We start from the raw sequence: 19751 nt of genomic DNA on the forward strand, positions 1-19751 counted from the left end.
GTCCCCACATTCATAAAGGAGAAAGGTATGAAGGTAAGAATTTGTTACTTGGATGCTTCAAAAAACAGTAGCACACTAACATGATATGGGCTGTGAACAGCTCATTGTCCAAATCTCCCCGGGAAGCTGGCTTCTGCGCCCTCATTAATGAGTATAATGGTGTCCGCATGTGGGCATTTAATGATTCTATTTGATGGTAGAAAAATAACTTCAAAGAAGGGATGATGATGGTTTTGTAGTTGTTTGGGAGGTACTTCACACTTTCTGAGAGATTTAGTCTTGGTTCTTTGTGCCTGTTTTTCTTGAAGATCAAAGTATCTGTGTCTTCCGGGGGTGACTGCATTCGAACATACAAGCCTGAAATCAAGAAGGGAAGCTACAACAATATCGTTGTCAACGTAAAGACAGCTGTGGCCGACAACCTCCTTTTTTATCTTGGAAGTGCCAAATTTGTAAGTTCAATATCCAGCTTCTTCAGTCTCCTGTATGTGTGAATAGGCAGAGGTTAATCCTGGTAGTGAGGAAAATGTATAGAATCTAATAATATGCTCCCAAAATTGTGTTAGGTTTTCAGATTTGAAAACCTCAGAATCTTATGTCATGAAAGTTCTGAAGTATCAAATTAAGTTAGAAGGAAAATGAAATGAAGAAAACTTTTTACAGGGTTTAGGTACATCTGCTTTCATTTGTGAGTATGCCAGCATTTATTTAGAATGATATTTTCAGATCTGCCTATTTAAGAAGAAGGACTAATAGGAATAAAGCTTTAAAAACAAGTCTCTAATGGGGGCGCCTGGGTGGCTCAGCCTGTTGAGTGTCTGACTTCAGCTCAGGTCATGATCTGGTGGTTTGTGGTTTTGAGCCCCACATCGGGCTCTGTGCTGACAGTTTGGATTCTGCTTCAGAATTCTGTGACTCCCTCTCTCTCTCTGCCCCTCCCTGCTCATGCTCTGTCTCTCTCTCCTTCAAAAATAAATAAACATTAAAAAAAATTTAAAAACAAGTCTCTAAGAAATTACAATGAGCTTTCATGTTAAATGAAAATGACAAATTGTGGGGGCGCCTGGGTGGCTCAGTCGGTTGAGCGTCCGACTTCGGCTCAGGTCATGATCTTGCGGTTCGTGAGTTCAAGTTCCGCGTCGGGCTCTGTGCTGACAGCTCAGAGCCTGGAGCCTGTTTCAGATTCTGTGTCTCCCTCTCTCTCTCTGACCCTCCCCCGTTCATGTTCTTCTCTCTGTGTCTCAAAAATAAATAAACGTTAAAAAGAAAAAATTTTAAAAAAAAGAAAATGACAAATTGTGTACGCATTTCCTACCAATGAAAACTCTTTTGATTCATGTTGAATTTATAACTGAACCTGAGTAAACAGAAGTCATATCTACAAATCTCACCCGAAAAGTTTTCATTCCTTTTATTTGGACATTTAACTTTGTATGCATGGGGATCTTCCAAAATGAATAAAATTTTCAACAAATCAGTCATTGCATAAGTCAATACTTGTCATTCAGGTGAGAACTTTTACGTCACCTTAGGTGAAAAATCATAGTTAGCTCTTTAAAAATGTCAGTGTCTGGGGCACCAGGGTGGCTCAGTCAGTTAAGTGTCTGGCTCTTGATTTCAGCTCATGTCATGATCTCATGGTTTCTGAGTTCAAGCCCCACACTGGGCTCCATGCTGGCAGCACAGAGCCTGATTGGGATTCTCTCTCTCCCTCTCTCTGCCACTCCCTCTCTCCTAAAATAAATAAATAAACTTAGAAAAATATATATGTCAGTATCCTTGGTGAAAACAATGAATTCTGCATCCAAATATTTTCTTTTGTCTCTACCAAAAGAATCAGAAGGAGAAAAGACTTGTTTGAAAAGTAGAATTAGTTAAATTAACACATATGCCTCAGCAGTAAGGACACACGTGTTGCCTTAAAGATACAATAATAAATATTACTTAATCATGCATAATAATAGATCATATCATTTGAGAATTTTTATTGTGAGACTTATTTCACATATCTGTGAATACCACCTGTTGAAAAGAACGCTGTTGGCCTTCTCAGATGTCTGATATGTATCGTTTTTGTGTTTCTCTGGACTAGATTGACTTTCTGGCTATAGAAATGCGTAAAGGCAAAGTCAGCTTTCTCTGGGATGTTGGATCCGGAGTTGGACGCGTAGAGTATCCAGATTTGACCATTGATGACTCATACTGGTACCGTATTGAGGCATCAAGGTAACTACCTCAATAAAGATTAAGACAATTAAGTGACAGAATTTTGAAGTAGGTTCCCAGTTTAAAAGAAAACTCCTGGGGCGCCTGGGTGGCGCAGTCGGTTGGGCATCCGACTTCAGCCAGGTCACGATCTTGCGGTCCGGGAGTTCGAGCCCCGCGTCGGGCTCTGGGCTGATGGCTCAGAGCCTGGAGCCTGTTTCCGATTCTGTGTCTCCCTCTCTCTCTGCCCCTCCCCCGTTCATGCTCTGTCTCTCTCTGTCCCAAAAATAAATAAACGTTGAAAAAAAAAATTAAAAAAAATAAATAAATAAAAAAAAAATAAAAGAAAACTCCTTTTTTCCATTTCAAGGAGGTAGCTATGTATGCATGTATACAAATTTTATGTAGTAAGTGTATGTGTCTATATGTGTGTGAACGGGTCTCTCGTAGTCCCTGTTAGCAACTGACAGACCTTCAAGGTACTGACCAGAGTGACCAGTCCATTCTGGACCGTGCATCTGGTTGTCTCATAGCCATACCATCATACTATCAGTCATACTCTCTCCCCTGAAGAAGAAGTCCCCTGGGACTTGCCCTCGTTCAGCACAAAACAGAGCATGAAAGCTGCCAGTGGCGCCTGTCTTCGAGTGCTCAGCTCCTCTACTCTACACAGCAGCGTTGCCTACAGGCAGGTGCAGTTTCTAAATGCTGGCACAAATATATAGTATGTCAGGCCCGTACTACTTAAAATGGAAAGTAACAAGATATTGATTAATTCTGTATTTGAAGCTTTAATTCAGTTAACTTCTAGCAGTGTATAGATAACATAGAGAACCCATTGTTGTCCTCAATCCTTTTCCCTCATGTCCTCATCTTTTCCTTATTCCCAACACCTACTGAACCCAGAGCAGCTAGTAGTTGAGAGGTAGAGTGAAGGGCCTGGGGCTAGAGTTGTGTAAAGCAACCCTGGAATGTAGATGATGAGTACAAAGAGTTTTACTCTGGGTTTGCATATGCTTAAATGTTTCCATATTAAAGCTTAAAACCTAATGAGAAGAAATATTTTTAGTTCCTTTTTAGATCTTTGGTAAAAGAATGTGTTGTGGTGTGTGTGTGTGTGTGTGTGTGTGTGAGAGAGAGAGAGAGAGAGAGAGAGAGACAGACAGTATGTTTGTGTGTGTGTGTGTGTGTGTGTGAGAGAGAGAGAGACAGACAGTATGGTGTGTGTGTGTGTGTGTGTGTGTGTGTGTGTGTGTGTGTGTGCGCCTGCGTGTAGAGAGAGAGAGAAAGCAGATAGTACGCTTGCATGTGTGATGGTTGGGGAGAGATAAAGTACTATGAGTTTAAGAATACTTATATTCACAGAGGTCAATTTTTCAATCAGAAGGGATACTGGTAAAATCTGGCAAGATGAAGAAGAACCTTATTTGATAAATTCATTCTGTTGTTTCCAGGTACTTCGGTTAACACTGCACCCTCAGAGAGAAAAAGATTTCCTAAATGAGACAGCGGGGAGAGACAGAGACACTCAAGTTATGTTGTGGCCGCTTATCTCAGAAGAGAGAGCGGTGTTTCATATTTAACAAGTCATAGACATCAATCACTTGAGAAAATGAAATAAAATAATAATAGCTTTCAGAATTCTATTAATGGAACTTAAAAGCACAGTTCTTCTATGCAATTTGTATACACAACTCTAAAGAGCAGACATTATGCTGTATGCGTTAAGATGGTATATGCCAAACAATAAAAGATGCACAATTCCAGGAAGACTCTACTTCAGCAAGTTTGGATCCAAGATATAATAAGGGATTTTAGGAGAAACGATGGAGCTTATAATGCAGAAGGGTGGCTCATTTGGGGTTCACTTGCTGAATTAAATTAGACAAAATGCTAAATAAAGTAGTATGAACTTGTTGAAATAGCATGTGTTGGTAGATAGTGAAGTGTTTTGGAAAGCAACAGGAAAAAGGTTTTCCATTTAACCACTGGCAGTTCCATCAGCTAATTGCTACTGTGTCGTTTCATATCAACTACCAGGTGCAGAGTCAGGGTATGTTGCTTACTGGTCCCTGGCTGAATCTGACAGTCAGCATTCAGCAAAGATCAGACTCTTGGTTTTGACTTGCAGTGTAATGAATCCGGATCTTTTGAAGCTCAGCACCCAGTTATCTCTTGAAAATTCCAAAACAAGTCCTATGTTTCATACCTTTTAAAACTGAAGTTCCTGTAAATGTGATGCATATTCCATTTTCTGTATTTTCTTCCACTTCCTTTCAACGCGGACCCCTCAAGAACTGGGAGGAACGGGACCATTTCTGTGAGAGCCCTGGATGGACCCAAAGCCAGCATTGTGCCCAGTACATACCACGCGGTGTCTCCTCCAGGGTATACTATTCTTGATGTGGATGCAAACGCGATGCTCTTCGTTGGTGGCTTGACTGGGAAACTGAAGGTGGCGTTCTCTTTCCCATTCTGTTGATCTCATCTCTGTACATAAGACCTGATGTGATGACTCTAGGGGAAGGCATGATGAAGTTTTGCAAAAACTTGACTATTTTTTCCTTCATGTGTGTATGAAAACATAAATATATTTTGAGTAGGAATTTCTTCTTCTCTGACTGTTCAGTCTGGAAACACAATGTTTTTAAGCCTATGCGTATTTACTTAAACGGTTCTTTTGCCCTTATCGGTGGCACCTGTTTTCTTTACAGTCTTGTTTCAGTTGCCTCAAGAGCAAAGTGTGTTTTCAATATACCCCTTTTTCTGAATCAGCTTATGATTTATTGATACGAAGTGCTATAAAGTTCAAACTTCCATCTAATTAAAAGATTTATGAATACCTTGGGAAATATCACAGGAGTCATAAGCTTCCAAATCATGGTCGGATTTTTAAAGTTTTCAAGTTGCTCTTCCCCTCATTCTTATAGAGCACTGCACTTAATATTCATAATTGCTTCATGACAGGTCCTTGTGCATTTGAAATTGCAAAGTGCCTGCATTTTAAAAGAAGCTCATGTTGATTAAATGGAAAAACGACGTGTCGGTGACATGCAAGAACACAACCAAATACAATGGATAACCCTGGGCTTGTCAGAATAGTCCCGGGATGGGATTAGTCAGAAAATGTGAAAAGCCAGGGTGACCCCAAATTTATGAGACTCAACCTTCATAGAGAGCGAGGTTGTTTTATTTGCTTCGTGGATGAGATGTGACTCGAAAGTATTGGAATGGATTCCAGAGCTACACACTAAAACCATCCTCATTTCTTAGAACAGCATATAAATATATATGGCACATAGTAATATATAGTCATGTTGCCAACTTTCTCTCCTCCCCAGAAAGATAAATATAGGGGGAGCACAGAGTAGTATAAAAACCATGCATTTTGAAATCAAATCCAAGTTGGATTCTCCGCCTCTAACAGGCAAGTCACTTAGCCCCTTGGCCTTCAGTTTTCTCAACTAGAAAAAGGGAGCTAAAATATCTACCTTGCTTGCATATTGAAAGGTATGACAATAAATTTTTATAACATTTTAAAGCCCTGTTGTGCTAAGTAAAATTATAAGGAATTTACGTGAATTAACTTATTTAATTGTCACAGCAACCCCAAAAGGTAGATAATATCCTCCTCATTTTATATTTAAGGAATCGGAGTCAGAGAGGAGTTCAATGACTCGACCAAGGTCACACAGCAGTTAGAGGCAGAGCTGGGATTGGAACACAGGTTAGCAGCCACAGAAGCCTCCATCCTTAGGCACCACGTTTCACTGCCACAGTGAATAGTGAGAGATTATGTGCATGAAATTTACAACAAATGCCTAAGGTGTGGTAGTCACACATTAAATTGCATCCTAAATAATTCTTATTGTTATTCAGATGTCACTAGGCATGAATAAATTTTCTTATGCCAGTTTCAGGGAAAAAGAAAACAGACAAATGAAATCTGCAGAAAATCTTAATGATTTTGGCCAAGAGTTTCAAGGCTCCTAACACATCAGAATATGAACCAAAAGCTGGAAACAAGTAACTAAATCAACATGCTAATGAAAATTCAAAGGAGCAGGAAAATATCCCAAGTCTAGTTTTTAGGATGCAAGAAGGGAAAGCAAAAAGCAAATAGAATCCACAAGTAGGATAATCAACCTCCGGAAAATTAAAAGAGACTCCAACTGATAACAGAGAATTCCAAGGGCCGCTCTGACTTGTAAATGTCAGTGGCTGTGATAAACATTCTTTCTACATGGCAGTGCACCACTGAGTCACAGCAAGAGAAAGACGTACATGTTGAGTTTCACCCAAAATTGTAACTACAAACGTTATCTATTCAGGGATCATCTTCCTACATGTGTTCTAAAACCCAAACACGTCCATTCACTTTTTAACCCTAGACTACTCAGATAATTGTGGGTCAGCTTTGGCAAAGCATTTCTAAAGTTATAGGTACCAGAATATAGAATTTATTTGTAATGTGTCCGTGCCAAAAGAAATCGTTGTTTAAATTACAGCCAAGTTTCATTAGAGTAGACCAGGTCATTCCCCTCCTTTGTGATTGTGTTATATATCAAGCTTAAGACCTTTCCCTGTGAAAATGACACCAGGGTTGTCATTTAACAAATATTTACTGAGCCCTAATAGGCTTTATGCTGTGTATACTAGCAGAGAATCACAATATGGTCCCTTCTCTTACAAATTCACTCTTTCCCTTCATTCTCCGGAGTTGGAAACCTGCTTGGGTATAGGGGGAAATGAAAAATTGGGGGCAGCACTGTCACTAAATGATCTCTATGTGAGTTGTTTCTTCCCCTTCCATGTAGTCAGTGAGTGCCCCTTCTCAAGATCTTTAGAGAGATGTCTCCTTAGTGGTGTATGAATGCTCTCATTAATTAAATACCTCCTCTGTGTCAGGCACTGAATGTGGTACCATGAATAAATTACCCAATTGAATTCTAAGAATCCCATCTTAGAGACAAAAAATGGAATCTCAAAGCAGAGAAGTAGCTCACCTGAAGCCGGAAGCTAGGAAGTGTTTATTTACTAATGGTGATAAAATGGCTTCGCACAAAATAACCAGGATCTGTGAGGATATAATAGGGTTAAAGATGAATATGTACAAGCCAAGACTATCACAAAGAGTGGATAATAAGTACTCCAGATTTTGCTGCCAATGCCTCTTGTGGGTACTCTAAGACTTCTTGTGAAATTCTAACTCTAACAAATATAATGCTTCTCTCTGCAGAAGGCCGATGCTGTACGCGTGGTTACATTCACTGGCTGCATGGGAGAAACATACTTTGACAGCAAACCTATAGGGTTATGGAATTTCCGAGAAAAAGAAGGTGACTGCAAAGGATGTACTGTCAGGTTAGTTGAGATGAGGACTCCCCTAAGGTCTGGTCTGTGCTTTACAAAAACTTAATTTTATTGTACGATATTCTGTTATCATGTGGATGATATGGAGCGGGTTGGAAGGGATCGTGACCAGAGGTGACTTACCATGAAGCTGATAAAAGGTCAAATCCTTTCACCCATTTGGGCAAATGGGAGGTGCCTTGGCGGTACTTTAACTGGTCATGTGTGTTTGTAAAATCTACAGGGCAAGGTATTTTAACCTCAGTCAGTTAAGACTACTGTCTCTTTCCACTCCAACCACCCTTCGTGTCTGGCACCAGGAGGTTTTGCATATCTGTAGCTATGCTGTCATCATAAATTTCTTTTTTCTTAAAGACAGCTTTCCCTGAACTTGTTAAGCTTCAGGCTTCACAGAGGTTGGACACACTCCACTTACGTTTACAACAAAATGGAGAACCCTGGTACAAATTGATCTCTGACAGGATTTTCCAAATGACACATAGTGTCCTATAAGTGTTTCGAGTGGAAACCCGTTGGACTTGAAGATTCTGCTTAAGTGGAGAAGGATAAGAAGGGGCCAAGACAGGATAGGAGAAAGTGCCATAATACACATCACCAATTACAACATAGAGGTTAGGGTGTAGGAATTTATTTATTTATTTACTTATTTACTTATTTATTTTAATGCCTATTTATTTATTTTAATGTTTATTTATTATTTTTGAGAGACAGAGAGGAAAATAGAGAGAGAAAGAGACAAGGAGGGAGAAAGAATCCCAAGCAGGCTCCATGCTGTCAGCACAGAGCCTGATGTAGGTCTTGATCCCACAAACCCATGAGATCGTGACCTGAGCTGAAATCAAGAGTAGGACCTCAACTGACTGAGCCACCCAAGTGCCCCAGAGTGTAGGAATTTTAAATTTTTAACAAGCATACAAAAGCATGTATAGAGAATAGATATTCTTATATATACCTGAATAGAGGAGATAAAACAATGAGCTAAAAGTGGAGGATTTCTCAGCATAAATAACTTAGAGCCCAACAATCAAGTGAGCCTATGAAAACTATAAAATTTAAGTTAAATACCTAGAAGCTTAATATACACACATAGCAGCTCAACACCACTAGGTGCTAAGTGGTTCATACTTTTCATTTCTAATTGGAAGGGAACATGCACATTGCCAGGACCCAGATTCCCCATCAGTATAGCAGACTACCATTTTCATCTTAACATCATGGACTTCTCAATGCAGAACTGAGGGTAGTTTAAAAGCCTAACCCATTCATAGTTTAAAGTGTCTGGGTGAATAATCTTCAACAAAATCTAACATGGAATGTTTTCTGTAAAATGTTTTTAATACAACAAAGACAATGAGGCTCACATTAACATTCCTCTACTCACAAATTAACACCAACTTTCCCCTAAACATTTTTTTGGTAAATTTGTAAAAAGGATTCTCAAAAGCCTATCATCAACAATTGTCCATTCAATGCAGTACATATAATGTGTTAAGATTATAACATGCAAATTATAAATTCTGCAAAGATCTTGTGCCTTTAGTATATAAAATATTATATGAATTTATATAATTATAATAGTGTGTTAGACTTCTGCATGGAGGAGGTAACATTTGAGGTGGGCCTTGCCCTGGAGTAAGAGTCCGAAGGAGGAGCTGGCAGATAGTAGATAAAGAGCATTCTAGTTCCAGGGACCAGGGACAGCAAAGGCTGGAAAGCCAGAATGTTCTTAGGAAGGGACAAGTAGGGGCGCCTGGGTGGCTCAGTCAGTTGAGCGTCCGACTTCGGCTCAGGTCATGATCTCATGATCTGTGAGTTCGAGCCCCGCGTCAGGCTCTGTGCTGACAGCTCAGAGCCTGGAGCCTGCTTCAGATTCTCTGTCTCCCTCTCTCTCTGACCCTCCCCCGTTCACACTGTCTCTCCCTGTCTCAAAAATAAAATAAACGTTAAAAAAAATTTTTTTTAAATAAAAATAAAAAAAAAAAGGAAGGGACAAGTAAACTCTGTTCTGCTTTACAAGTGTGAATTTACTCAGGCAAGATTGGCAAATGGGAGAATGATATCAGTAAGGTGTGGAAGTCATATAAGTTTTGGACAGAGTTCTTTCCAGGGCCACCTGGGTGGCTCAGAGTCCGACTCTTGGTTTTGGCTCAGGTCATGATCTCACAGTGTGTGATTTCAACCCCTGCGTCAGGCTTCGTGCTGACAGTGCAGAGCCTGCGTGGCATTCTCTCTCTTTTCCTCTCTCTCTGCCCTCCTCCCCTACTTATGCTCTCTCTCTCTCTCAAAAGAATAAATAAGCTTTATGGGGCGCTTGGGTGGCGCAGTCGGTTAAGCGTCCGACTTCAGCCAGGTCACGATCTCGCGGTCCGGGAGTTCGAGCCCCGCGTCAGGCTCTGGGCTGATGGCTCGGAGCCTGGAGCCTGTTTCCGATTCTGTGTCTCCCTCTCTCTCTGCCCCTCCCCCGTTCATGCTCTGTCTCTCTCTGTCCCAAAAATAAATAAAAAACGTTGAAAAAAAATTAAAAAAAAAATAGGCTTTAAAACAAAAAGTTCTTCCCAGCATGTAAAAGTTTTGCACGACCGAGTCAAGGCAGCTGAATGTTAAGACTATCCATGAACTTGCCCTTGGTTTGGCCAAGCACTCTGTCTTGGAAGTTCTCCCCCTCCAGCATTGTGCCTTTTTGCCCTGTCTGTCACTCAGCACCGTCAACCCTTCCTTACATTCCTCCTCGCCATCAAATGACTTTCACCTATTCCTTTTAAGGTATAGTTTTATATTTACTGAAATAATTCTTCATTTTAAATATTATAACATAGCTTTTTGAACTAGGCTAATATTTTGATCAATATTGTTATTTTTGTGAGCACTCTGATTATAAAGTTGCATAAGTTTTGAGTGACCCTGCACCAACCCTATTTTTCTGTAAGTCTTGGTATTTGTAGGAATAATTTTTATAGAACTCCCAGTGCCTGGTAGTGTTTTATTTTCAAGAGAACACATATATTTTAACATAAATACCAATCATTCCAGATTTAGACCAGAAACGATTATATGTGGGAGATGTAAAAGCTGAGGCTGTGAGACGTAGACTGAGAACATTTTATAGATCTTAGAATGTCCATTTTAGGAATGTTCATTTATTCAGTAGTCAGTAAAAGGATACAATTGTTATGCTTTAGAAAGAATTATCAAAAAGAAAAGAAAAGAGAAAAGAAAAGAAAGAGTCTGCCAGGACTATTAAAAAAAGTATCTTATTTTTCTTAAACTTCTAAAAATCACATTAAAATTAAAATAGAAAAAAACTGTTACAAATATAATATATTAACTGAATATTGAAACAATGATGAAATGTTAATGTCCTAAACCCCAATATACTTGTAGTTTTATAGTTAACAAGTTACATGTGGAAGAGTGTGTCTGTTCCAAATAGAATAAATAATTAGTCCTTAATAAATTGACCAGACATCAAAGTTCAAAAGAGAAACAAAAGGCAAGTTAAGAAGCTTAACCTATGTTAATTATAAGAAAAAAAAAATAGTTACTTTTCCTGGTAAATATTCAAAATGAGTAAGAACACTCCAGTATAATGTTAGTTGTTGAGGTATTATAGACTACACCTGGAAGGATTTGTTTTCCCCCCATCTCAAAGTCACCAATCTAAAGCCAGGCTTACCTGGGTTTGGCCAATAAGTTCAGGGCTCATCTACATCTGTAGGTTTAGAGGTTCTCAGCACAAAACCCTCCCCTGCAGAGTTGCCTTTTACTTGAATAGGGGAATCTTCTAAAGGAATGGAGTAGTAATAGGCCTCAGAAATCATTCACTGATCTAACCCTTTTATCTCAAGGTGACACCTGAAGGGTTAGGGGACTTGTAGCAGGTCCTCACATCAGATTCAAAGGTACCTGCCATTTACTTTGCTATTTTTTTTTAATTAATATTGAAGGAATTAATAGATTAAGGACATAAGGGTATGAGAGTATAAATATCCCAGAGTTCTTAAACAGCAACAAAAAAAATGTGATATATTTTTTATTCTAATACTTGTTCTGTGTAGTGAGGCTTTATGTTTTTGTTTATTTGTTTAAATTATAAGTGCCAGGGCATTGGCTCAAAGCATCCAGAAAACTGTCAACAGTGACCACCCCCCCCGCCCCCGCCAACACTTTTCAGGACTGTCAATGGTAGCATGGCAGCTTTAATGCAAAACCCTAGGCTTCAATAACTCAAGGAACTTCTCCTTACTAGATTCTACACAACAGTCTCTTATCTCTAATGCAGTGCTCCAGAAATTAGCAGGCTTGTTGTAATGATGAAGAAAGGCCCAATCATAGCCAATTTATTCACTACCAATTATACTGTTTATTAATAGATTAATTTAGCTCCTCATACTTTTAGGTAACACTTTGCTGGAGTATTGAAAAGCATCTTTTAAGTTTACATTAGGAAAAAAATGTATGACATCATCTGATCTTATTCTAAATTAGATATAACTTAAAATTACAAAGGCCTGACCATGCAAGACACAGTAAAGACTCTTCCCTTCTTTTTTGTCTTCATTTTTATTTCTCTCTGGTCCAGGAACAGAGAGAAAGCCAACTCAACTAAAATATGTAACAGTTCTTCTTTCACAAGCCAATTAATGTTTGTACACTGCTGGTTTTATCATTAGCCAAGATTTCGTGCAAATAATATTCTAGACTCCGGTTATTTTACAATGACATTGCTATAATATTTCTCAATATCTCCCCTCTATCCCCAAGTTAATACAGCACTCCAATTTCAGAGATTCAAGCAGATGCTAATATGCCAATATTTAAAGTTTTAAAAAATCTCCACAATTTGAGACTTAATCTGTAACAACACCATTAGGTTGATTGATAGATGATAAATAACTTTGCATTTGAAAAAGAAATGATTCTAAGTGTCATTTTTACAAGGATTATCTTAGATATTTCTTAATGATTCAACCAATATTGATTGAATATATATTCTCTGTGAGGCAATTTGCTATACTAAAATCTCTTTCATTGCACATATGAGATTCTACTTTGAGCTGTGTCATACTAGGTGCCGAGTTTGTGACTGACATAAAGCCTGGCCCATAATCTCTAGCTGGTCTCATATAGCTTGCATTCTAGTGAAGAACACAGAAAAACACACACTGAAATAGATAGAGGCATCCCTTATTGTCTGAATCTAATTTGTCCCAGAAAAACCTATTGGATAGCAATAATTTAGAGAGTAGAGACATTTATTCCATTATGTTTTGTTTTTCTTATAACTGTAAGTTTGTATTTCTGACCACCTTCACCCATTGTGCCCAACCCCTCCATTATGTTATGTATATGAGATATGTAATAACACATTCTCAGTCTATCCAAAACCCCACCTGTTCACACCACTAAGATACACTTAAATGCCACCATAACTTTCCACCAAGTATTTCAGTAAAACATAAAGCATTTAAAACATCAATAACTTAGTTATTGAACACCAGATAAAGTCCAGGTAAGAGGTGATTGCTACTTGGTCTAGAATGGTGGCAGTAGAGGTGGAGAGAAATAGAAGGATTGAAGATTTATTTGGGATGGTTTCTGTCCTAGAACAGCTCACAATTGAGTCTCAGAAGACAATTTGATGTATTGAATACTGATGGATGAAACAGATATTGATTCATGTGAAATGTCTCTCTTCAGTCCTCAGGTAGAAGATAGTGAGGGGACTATTCAGTTTGATGGAGAAGGGTACGCATTGGTCAGCCGCCCCATTCGTTGGTACCCCAACATCTCAACTGTCATGTTCAAGTTCAGGACATTTTCTTCAAGTGCTCTCCTGATGTACCTTGCCACACGAGACCTGGTAAAGACATGCACAGCTGATTTTCCATGATTGATCATTTGTTTGCCTCTTTCCGTAGGATTCCAATACAATTATCAGTTATTGTTAAATTATCAATTATTATTCAAAGAATTCAGGGATGGCTGTGTGACAGCCAAGAGTAGGTGATGCAGATAGAACTTATATATTTTCATTGATAAATTCAATTACAGATGCAATATAATTATTACTTATTTTCAATATAGTTCCCTATATAATCCTTTAAGAGAAGCACCCAGTAAAGATTCCTGCAGTATGAAATCATGCAGCAGCAAAACTACTGCTTTAGTCTTCGAAACACCTAAGCTGAAAGGTGGTACTAAATGTCCTCCTTGTTTTTCTAAGTTAATATCTCTTAGTAAATTCTTCCAGGGAACATATCTTTTAGTTGGCTTAATATGTTTTCATAGGAACCTCCTTTATTCTTCTGTCATAAAAGGATATGCCCTAGTAATTGGTTGTGACCATTGACACCATGATATCACACCCACCAACATTCACAAAATACTAGTACCAATTCTGTTTCTAAAATGGATGTCACTTACTGATCAACACATTTAGTGACTTAGCCATAAGGCCCTATTATAAACCCCACAAAGAAAGTGAATACTCATGTTTCGCTGTGTATCTAATCACTGGTGTATTTTTACTTCATCATAGAAAGATTTCATGAGTGTAGAACTCACCGATGGGCATGTAAAAGTCAGCTATGATCTGGGTTCAGGAATGGCTTCCGTTGTCAGCAATCAAAACCATAATGATGGGAAATGGAAATCCTTCACCCTGTCAAGAATTCAGAAACAAGGTGAGTTTCTATGGTAATAATGCACTGTGAGCCTTAATCATGCTATCCAACGTTCCCATGTATCTAATCATGAGGAAGACCCTGTCTGTAATTTTAGGTACTCACAAATTCTGTGAAAATCAGATACACTCATCTCTTTGGCTTAGATGATAGGTGACTTGGGTTACACATGACTGATTGAAGAGGCAAATGGTTCTCTGTCATTTTCTTTGAACATTGAAAGCTTAATTTGAAAACATCAAACTATCTTACGACTTGTAAAATTATATCCTGTAGTAGGTTTGAAAAGGTTGTGTGCTTGTCTTTCCTTCTTATTTTACCAAGATGTTTCCTTTAGAGCAACTCACATGTGCAATTTGTAGGTGTGGTCGCACAGTTACCAGTCCTTTGCTTTTTAAAAGGCCAAATATTTGTATGTGTGCAAGTAAATAATCAAATAACAATAATGTAACCTCTTTATAGTTCAGGAACTCTTTCAACATTTTTTTCATTTGCTGATTTGAGCAGGTATTTTGTTCTGGTGTTAGGGAAAGGGAAACATAGGCTCAAACTTACATGTGGTCAGAGACGTATATATGTAAGATCTCATAAGCAAGATAGAAATCCAAGTCTCTTAGGTCTTAGTGTGCTGCTACTGTTATTTAAGTATAATTCCCCTCACTCTGTGTACTATAGTATTACCAATATCTGCAAATGGAACTTTGATACTTCTGTTTATAAAATTAAACCTAATTAGTTTTCATTGTGCCAATGTGATATGTCATGAGAATTTCGGTTTAACTTTGCACCATTCTTCATTCCTGTGTTTAACAAATATCTGGCAAGCACACACCGCATAAGAACTGCATAAGTATTGCATAAGAACTGAGTGAGGTCTGTCACAAGTCCTTGCCTTCAAGGAACTTGCACTCTAATGGGGGAGATAGGCAAGTAAATCAATGGTGAGAAAAGCTAATTGCTGTGTCAAAATAGGTATAGTAGATGGAGGCGCCTGGGTGGCTCAGTCAGCTAAGCGTCCAGCTCTTGATTTTGGCCGAGGTCATGATCTCAAGGTTCATGATTTCAACCTGGGAGTCAGGCTCCACGCTGACAGTGAGGAGCCTGCTTGTATTCTTTCTCTCTCTCTGCGTCTCCCCCGCTTGCATGTTCTCTCTCGCTCTCTCAAAAATAAATAAATGAACTTAAAAAAAAAAAAAAGTATAGTAGGCTAGGAATCTCAGGAGAGAGATGTGTAAGTCACACAGAGAGGTTGGCGAATGCCCTGAGGCACAAGCAGGAGTTGAGAACTTCACTGGATGGACAGCACCTTTGGACACTTCAGAGAGGTGAATGTTGTGTGAGAGCCTAGAGGCCTCAGAGAGCATCATACATCATCAGACATCAGTTTCCAGTTGCTCTTCCTTGTAATATGGAGGTCTGGAGAAACTCCTCAGTCGGAACAAAACCTGGTTTGTGCTTATATAAGTTGGAGTACTGCTGTATACATTGTTCCAGCATAAAAGAGGCACAGTGCACATTTGCATGGGGGAGGCTCTGCATAATACTTAAGAAGAGTGTTTTACTCTGTTTGACCCAACATTTCCCAAACTTCTACGATCACTAAAATCTTTCCATTCATGCAAGACTAGCACTCTGCTGAACACGCTTTGGGAAAGGCTTTGGTTAATGTTGAGGAGCAAGAATTTCCCATCCCTTTCTGGGTCCTTCTAGCTGGACCTAAGAATCAAATTGACATGAGACAGATTAACAGGACAAAATCCGATGTGATCGTGTACATGCAGGGAATCCACACACACATGGAAATTCCAAAGACAGGCAAAATGAGGGATATGTGTCATTGTGAACTGAGAAGAAGGTAGGGGTCTGGGACTTCAAAAGGAAGAATGCAATTTACAGGAAGATAAAAAGAAAGGGCGGGGGAGGGGGTAAATGTTTCCTGAATAAATGTTTGTTGAGCCACTCAGAAACAATGCCACACAGAGGACTTTGATCAGACAGGCCTTGCTAGGTTCCTCTCTCTGTCAACTACACCTAGTTCACAGTGCAATGTCATTATCTGTGGTGATAGTGCTCTTCCAGGAGCAGGTCCTCTATCTAAATTCTTCTAGGCAGTTGTGGGGGAGGGAAAGGGCTTTTCCTGAATCAACCGGGTTTTGGTTGCTTTTTTCCTACAAGTATTGATTTAAATTCCAGCTAGATAACATACGGTACAACATTAGTTTCAGGTATAGAACTTAGTCATCACTTACATCCAATACCTGGATGTGAGTACTTGTGCTTATCCCAAGTACCTTCCTTAATACCCATCATATATTTAACCCATTCCCCAACCTACCTCCCTTCCAGTAACCCTCAGTTCTCTACAGTTAAGAGTCTGTTTTATGGTTTATCTTTTTTCCCCTTTGTTCCTTTGTTTCTTAAATTCCACATATGAATGAAATCATATGGTATTTGTCTCTCTCATATGGTATTTGACTGACTTATTTCACTTCGCATAATACACTCTAGCTCCATCCACATCACTGCGAATGGTTTTGATTGTTTAAAAAAAAAATTAAATGTGTTTATTTTTGAGAGAGAGAGACAGAGAGAGGGAGAGAGAGAGTGTGTGCACCAGTGTAGGAGGGGCAGAGAGAAAGAGGCAAAGAGAGAAACCCAAGCAGGCTCTGTGCTGACAGCACAAAGCCTGACATGAGGCTTACTCCCACGAACTATGAGATCATTCCCTGAGTCAAACTCAAGATTCAGACATTTAACCAACTGAGCCACCCAGGAGCCCTGGTTTTGATTGCTTTTTAGCTCACACTGGTCTTCGTATATAAGTGGCTCATCTTGGAGTAGCCTGCTATAGTTACTATAGCTACTACAGTTATATTATACAGTTGGCCACTATAGTTACTACAAGTAAATCCATAGCCTAACAGGATGTATGTTGCCAAAAAATTCATGAAATGAGGCTAGAGAGATAACAGATCCAGTTCATAAAAGGCCTTATGAATTTCAACTTTATCCTAAAAGCTGTAGGGTACTACTAAGAGTTTTAATCTAAAATGTGGCACCATCAGATGTGTGCTTTAGTAAAGTTCCCACAGAAAACTTTAAAGGGTAGATATCTGACAGTTTCAGGGGCTGCTGTAGTCCGCAGTAAACCAGGTGAACAGTGAGGAGAATGAAAGCATAAGAATGGAGAGGAAAGAGTAGAAATGAAAGATGTCAAGCATTTTAAAATCAAGGAGCTTTATTTATGATATACTCAACATGGAGGCTAAATATTTTAAAAAGGGACATCAAGAATAATTCCTTTCTTTTTCTTAAACAACAAAACATATTTTAGTGCCATGTACCAAGCTATTGGATACAAAAAAAAAAAAAAAAAAAAAAAAGAATAGGTTTTCTAGAAAAGATGCTGGGTTCTATTTTGGACATATTGTATGAAAGGTACTCTTAATATCTTGAGTAGCCTAGGGAAGCTGTGTAATTGGCAGGCAATCAGTTATGTGTACCTGAGGTTTCACAGAGCTCTAGGAGAGATGGGCAGCTTGGAGTCATTATCATGTCATTAATAGTTGTAGCTGAATAGAGATGAGAAAAACCACGCAGTCATTTCTAGAGTGAGAGGATCCAAAGCCCTGAAGCAAACAGCAGTGTCGAAGGGATATAATAAAGGCAGACTCCACAAAGGAGGCTGTAAAGAAATAATCCGAGAAAGGAGAAATAAGGAAGAGAAATTTTCAGAAGATCAAACTGAAGGCAGAGTGACCAATTAGGTTCAATAATAGTCCAGGCAGGAGATGTATGATGGCTTGAAATAAGAGCTACAGTGGAATTTGACACTAGAGAAATGCAAAATAAATCCACAGTGTGATACCATCGTATAGTTATTAGAATGCGTACAGTTACAAAGACTGAACATACCCAGGGCTGGCAAGAATGGAGAGTAACTGGAGCTCCTATACCCTGCTGAAGAGGATGCAAAATGGGCAGCCACATTGGTAACTGGGTTGGCAGTTTCTTAATAGGTTAAATATATACCTACTATATGAACCAGCCATTCCACTCCTAAGTATCCACGCAAGACGCATGAAGCATATTTCCATACAAAGACCTTTACCAGAATGTCCATAGCGTCTTTCTTTGTGGGCCTCAAAAAACAGAACACTAAATCAGCTGTTAACAGGTTAATAGATATACAAATTGTTATATAGTCCACACAATGGAATACTATTTAGCAATAAAAATAGTGAGCGAGTAATCTGCACACAAAATGGATGGATATCAAAATATTCCTAGTGAAAGAAGGCATACATAAAAAAAGTTATGTCAAATATATAGAAAACACAAATGAACCTACAGTCTCAGAAAACAGATAGAGGCTACATGAGAATTAGGTTGGGTAGGGAGGCACAGGAAGGAAGGATAACAAAGAGGCATAAGGAAACTTTTGGGGTGATGGATATGTTCACTTTTTTTTGTTTTTAGTGTGGTGATGGTTTCCCAGATGTATACATGTCTAAAAACCTGTTAAAATGTACACTTCAAACATAAGCAACTTCTATTGTGTCAATTATAGTTTGGGTATATATTTTTTAAAAAATAGGGTAGATATTAGAGTTATTTAGGAGATGAAATTAGCAGGGCTCTTGGTTGATTAGATGTGGAATAGCAAGGAGACAGTCAGGATGAGTCTCTAATTTAGGAGATCGGGTGGGGGTCATAGTGCCACCAAATAAATAATAAGGATTTTTGGGGAAAAAGATAATCATTTTGATTTGGAATGTGTTTAGTTTGAAGTACTGATAAGATATACAGATGATTATGTCTCATCTGTTGAATGTGGATTTCTAAGCAAAATCAGGTCCAGACATATATATTTTTGACTTGTCAACATAAAGTAAGTAGATATAAACTGGAGGTTACCTGGATAACTAAAACCCAAGAAGCGGCCAGATGGAGATGCATTAGGGAACATAACACTTCAGAAATATTCAAAGAAATAAGTCCCAAAGAAGGAAATCATGAATGAGGTTGGAAAGGTACAAGAACCTGGAAAAAGGTTGTCTGTCACTAGGAAAGCCAAAAGAGGCAATTTCCTAGAAGGAAGGAAATGTTAACATCAAAAACTGCATAGACGTGGATTAAGATAAGGACCAAAAGACCCTACTGAGTTTGGATGTAGGGAGGTCCCTGCAGATCTGAGAACAACTGAAATCCAAGGAGTAGTGGGATCAGAATTGAAATAAGCCTTCAGCAACGTGGGTCATCCCTCCTTTTCAGTGACCAGATCAGTTGTTTATGTGAATTATTCTCAACTAGTTTGTAAATGCACCCTCCCTTGAAATTGAGACACACTCTTTCAGGTGGCATTCCCCACCTTGCCTTGAGAGTCACTTAGTAGAACCACAGTCACCACTAGAAGTGTGTCATATCCCTGAAGTACACTGATATAAACACAAGATTGAGAACAATCATTTCGATTTCAACCTAAGAGAG

At 38.8% G+C, this 19751-nt stretch overlaps 1 protein-coding gene across 1 annotated transcript in view; it reads left to right on the plus strand.

Moving 5' to 3' along the window:
* The window catches only part of LAMA2 (laminin subunit alpha 2), a 615841-nt gene that overhangs the window by 541405 nt on the left and 54685 nt on the right, over window positions 1-19751 (plus strand). Inside the window, 6 exon segments of the mRNA XM_030316311.1 lie at window positions 309-452; window positions 2093-2226; window positions 4501-4660; window positions 7445-7569; window positions 13276-13438; window positions 14117-14261. Coding sequence (XP_030172171.1) covers window positions 309-452; window positions 2093-2226; window positions 4501-4660; window positions 7445-7569; window positions 13276-13438; window positions 14117-14261 — 871 coding nt within the window.

This window comes from Lynx canadensis, chromosome B2 (assembly GCF_007474595.2).
Source record: "Lynx canadensis isolate LIC74 chromosome B2, mLynCan4.pri.v2, whole genome shotgun sequence".
NCBI lineage: Eukaryota > Metazoa > Chordata > Mammalia > Carnivora > Felidae > Lynx > Lynx canadensis.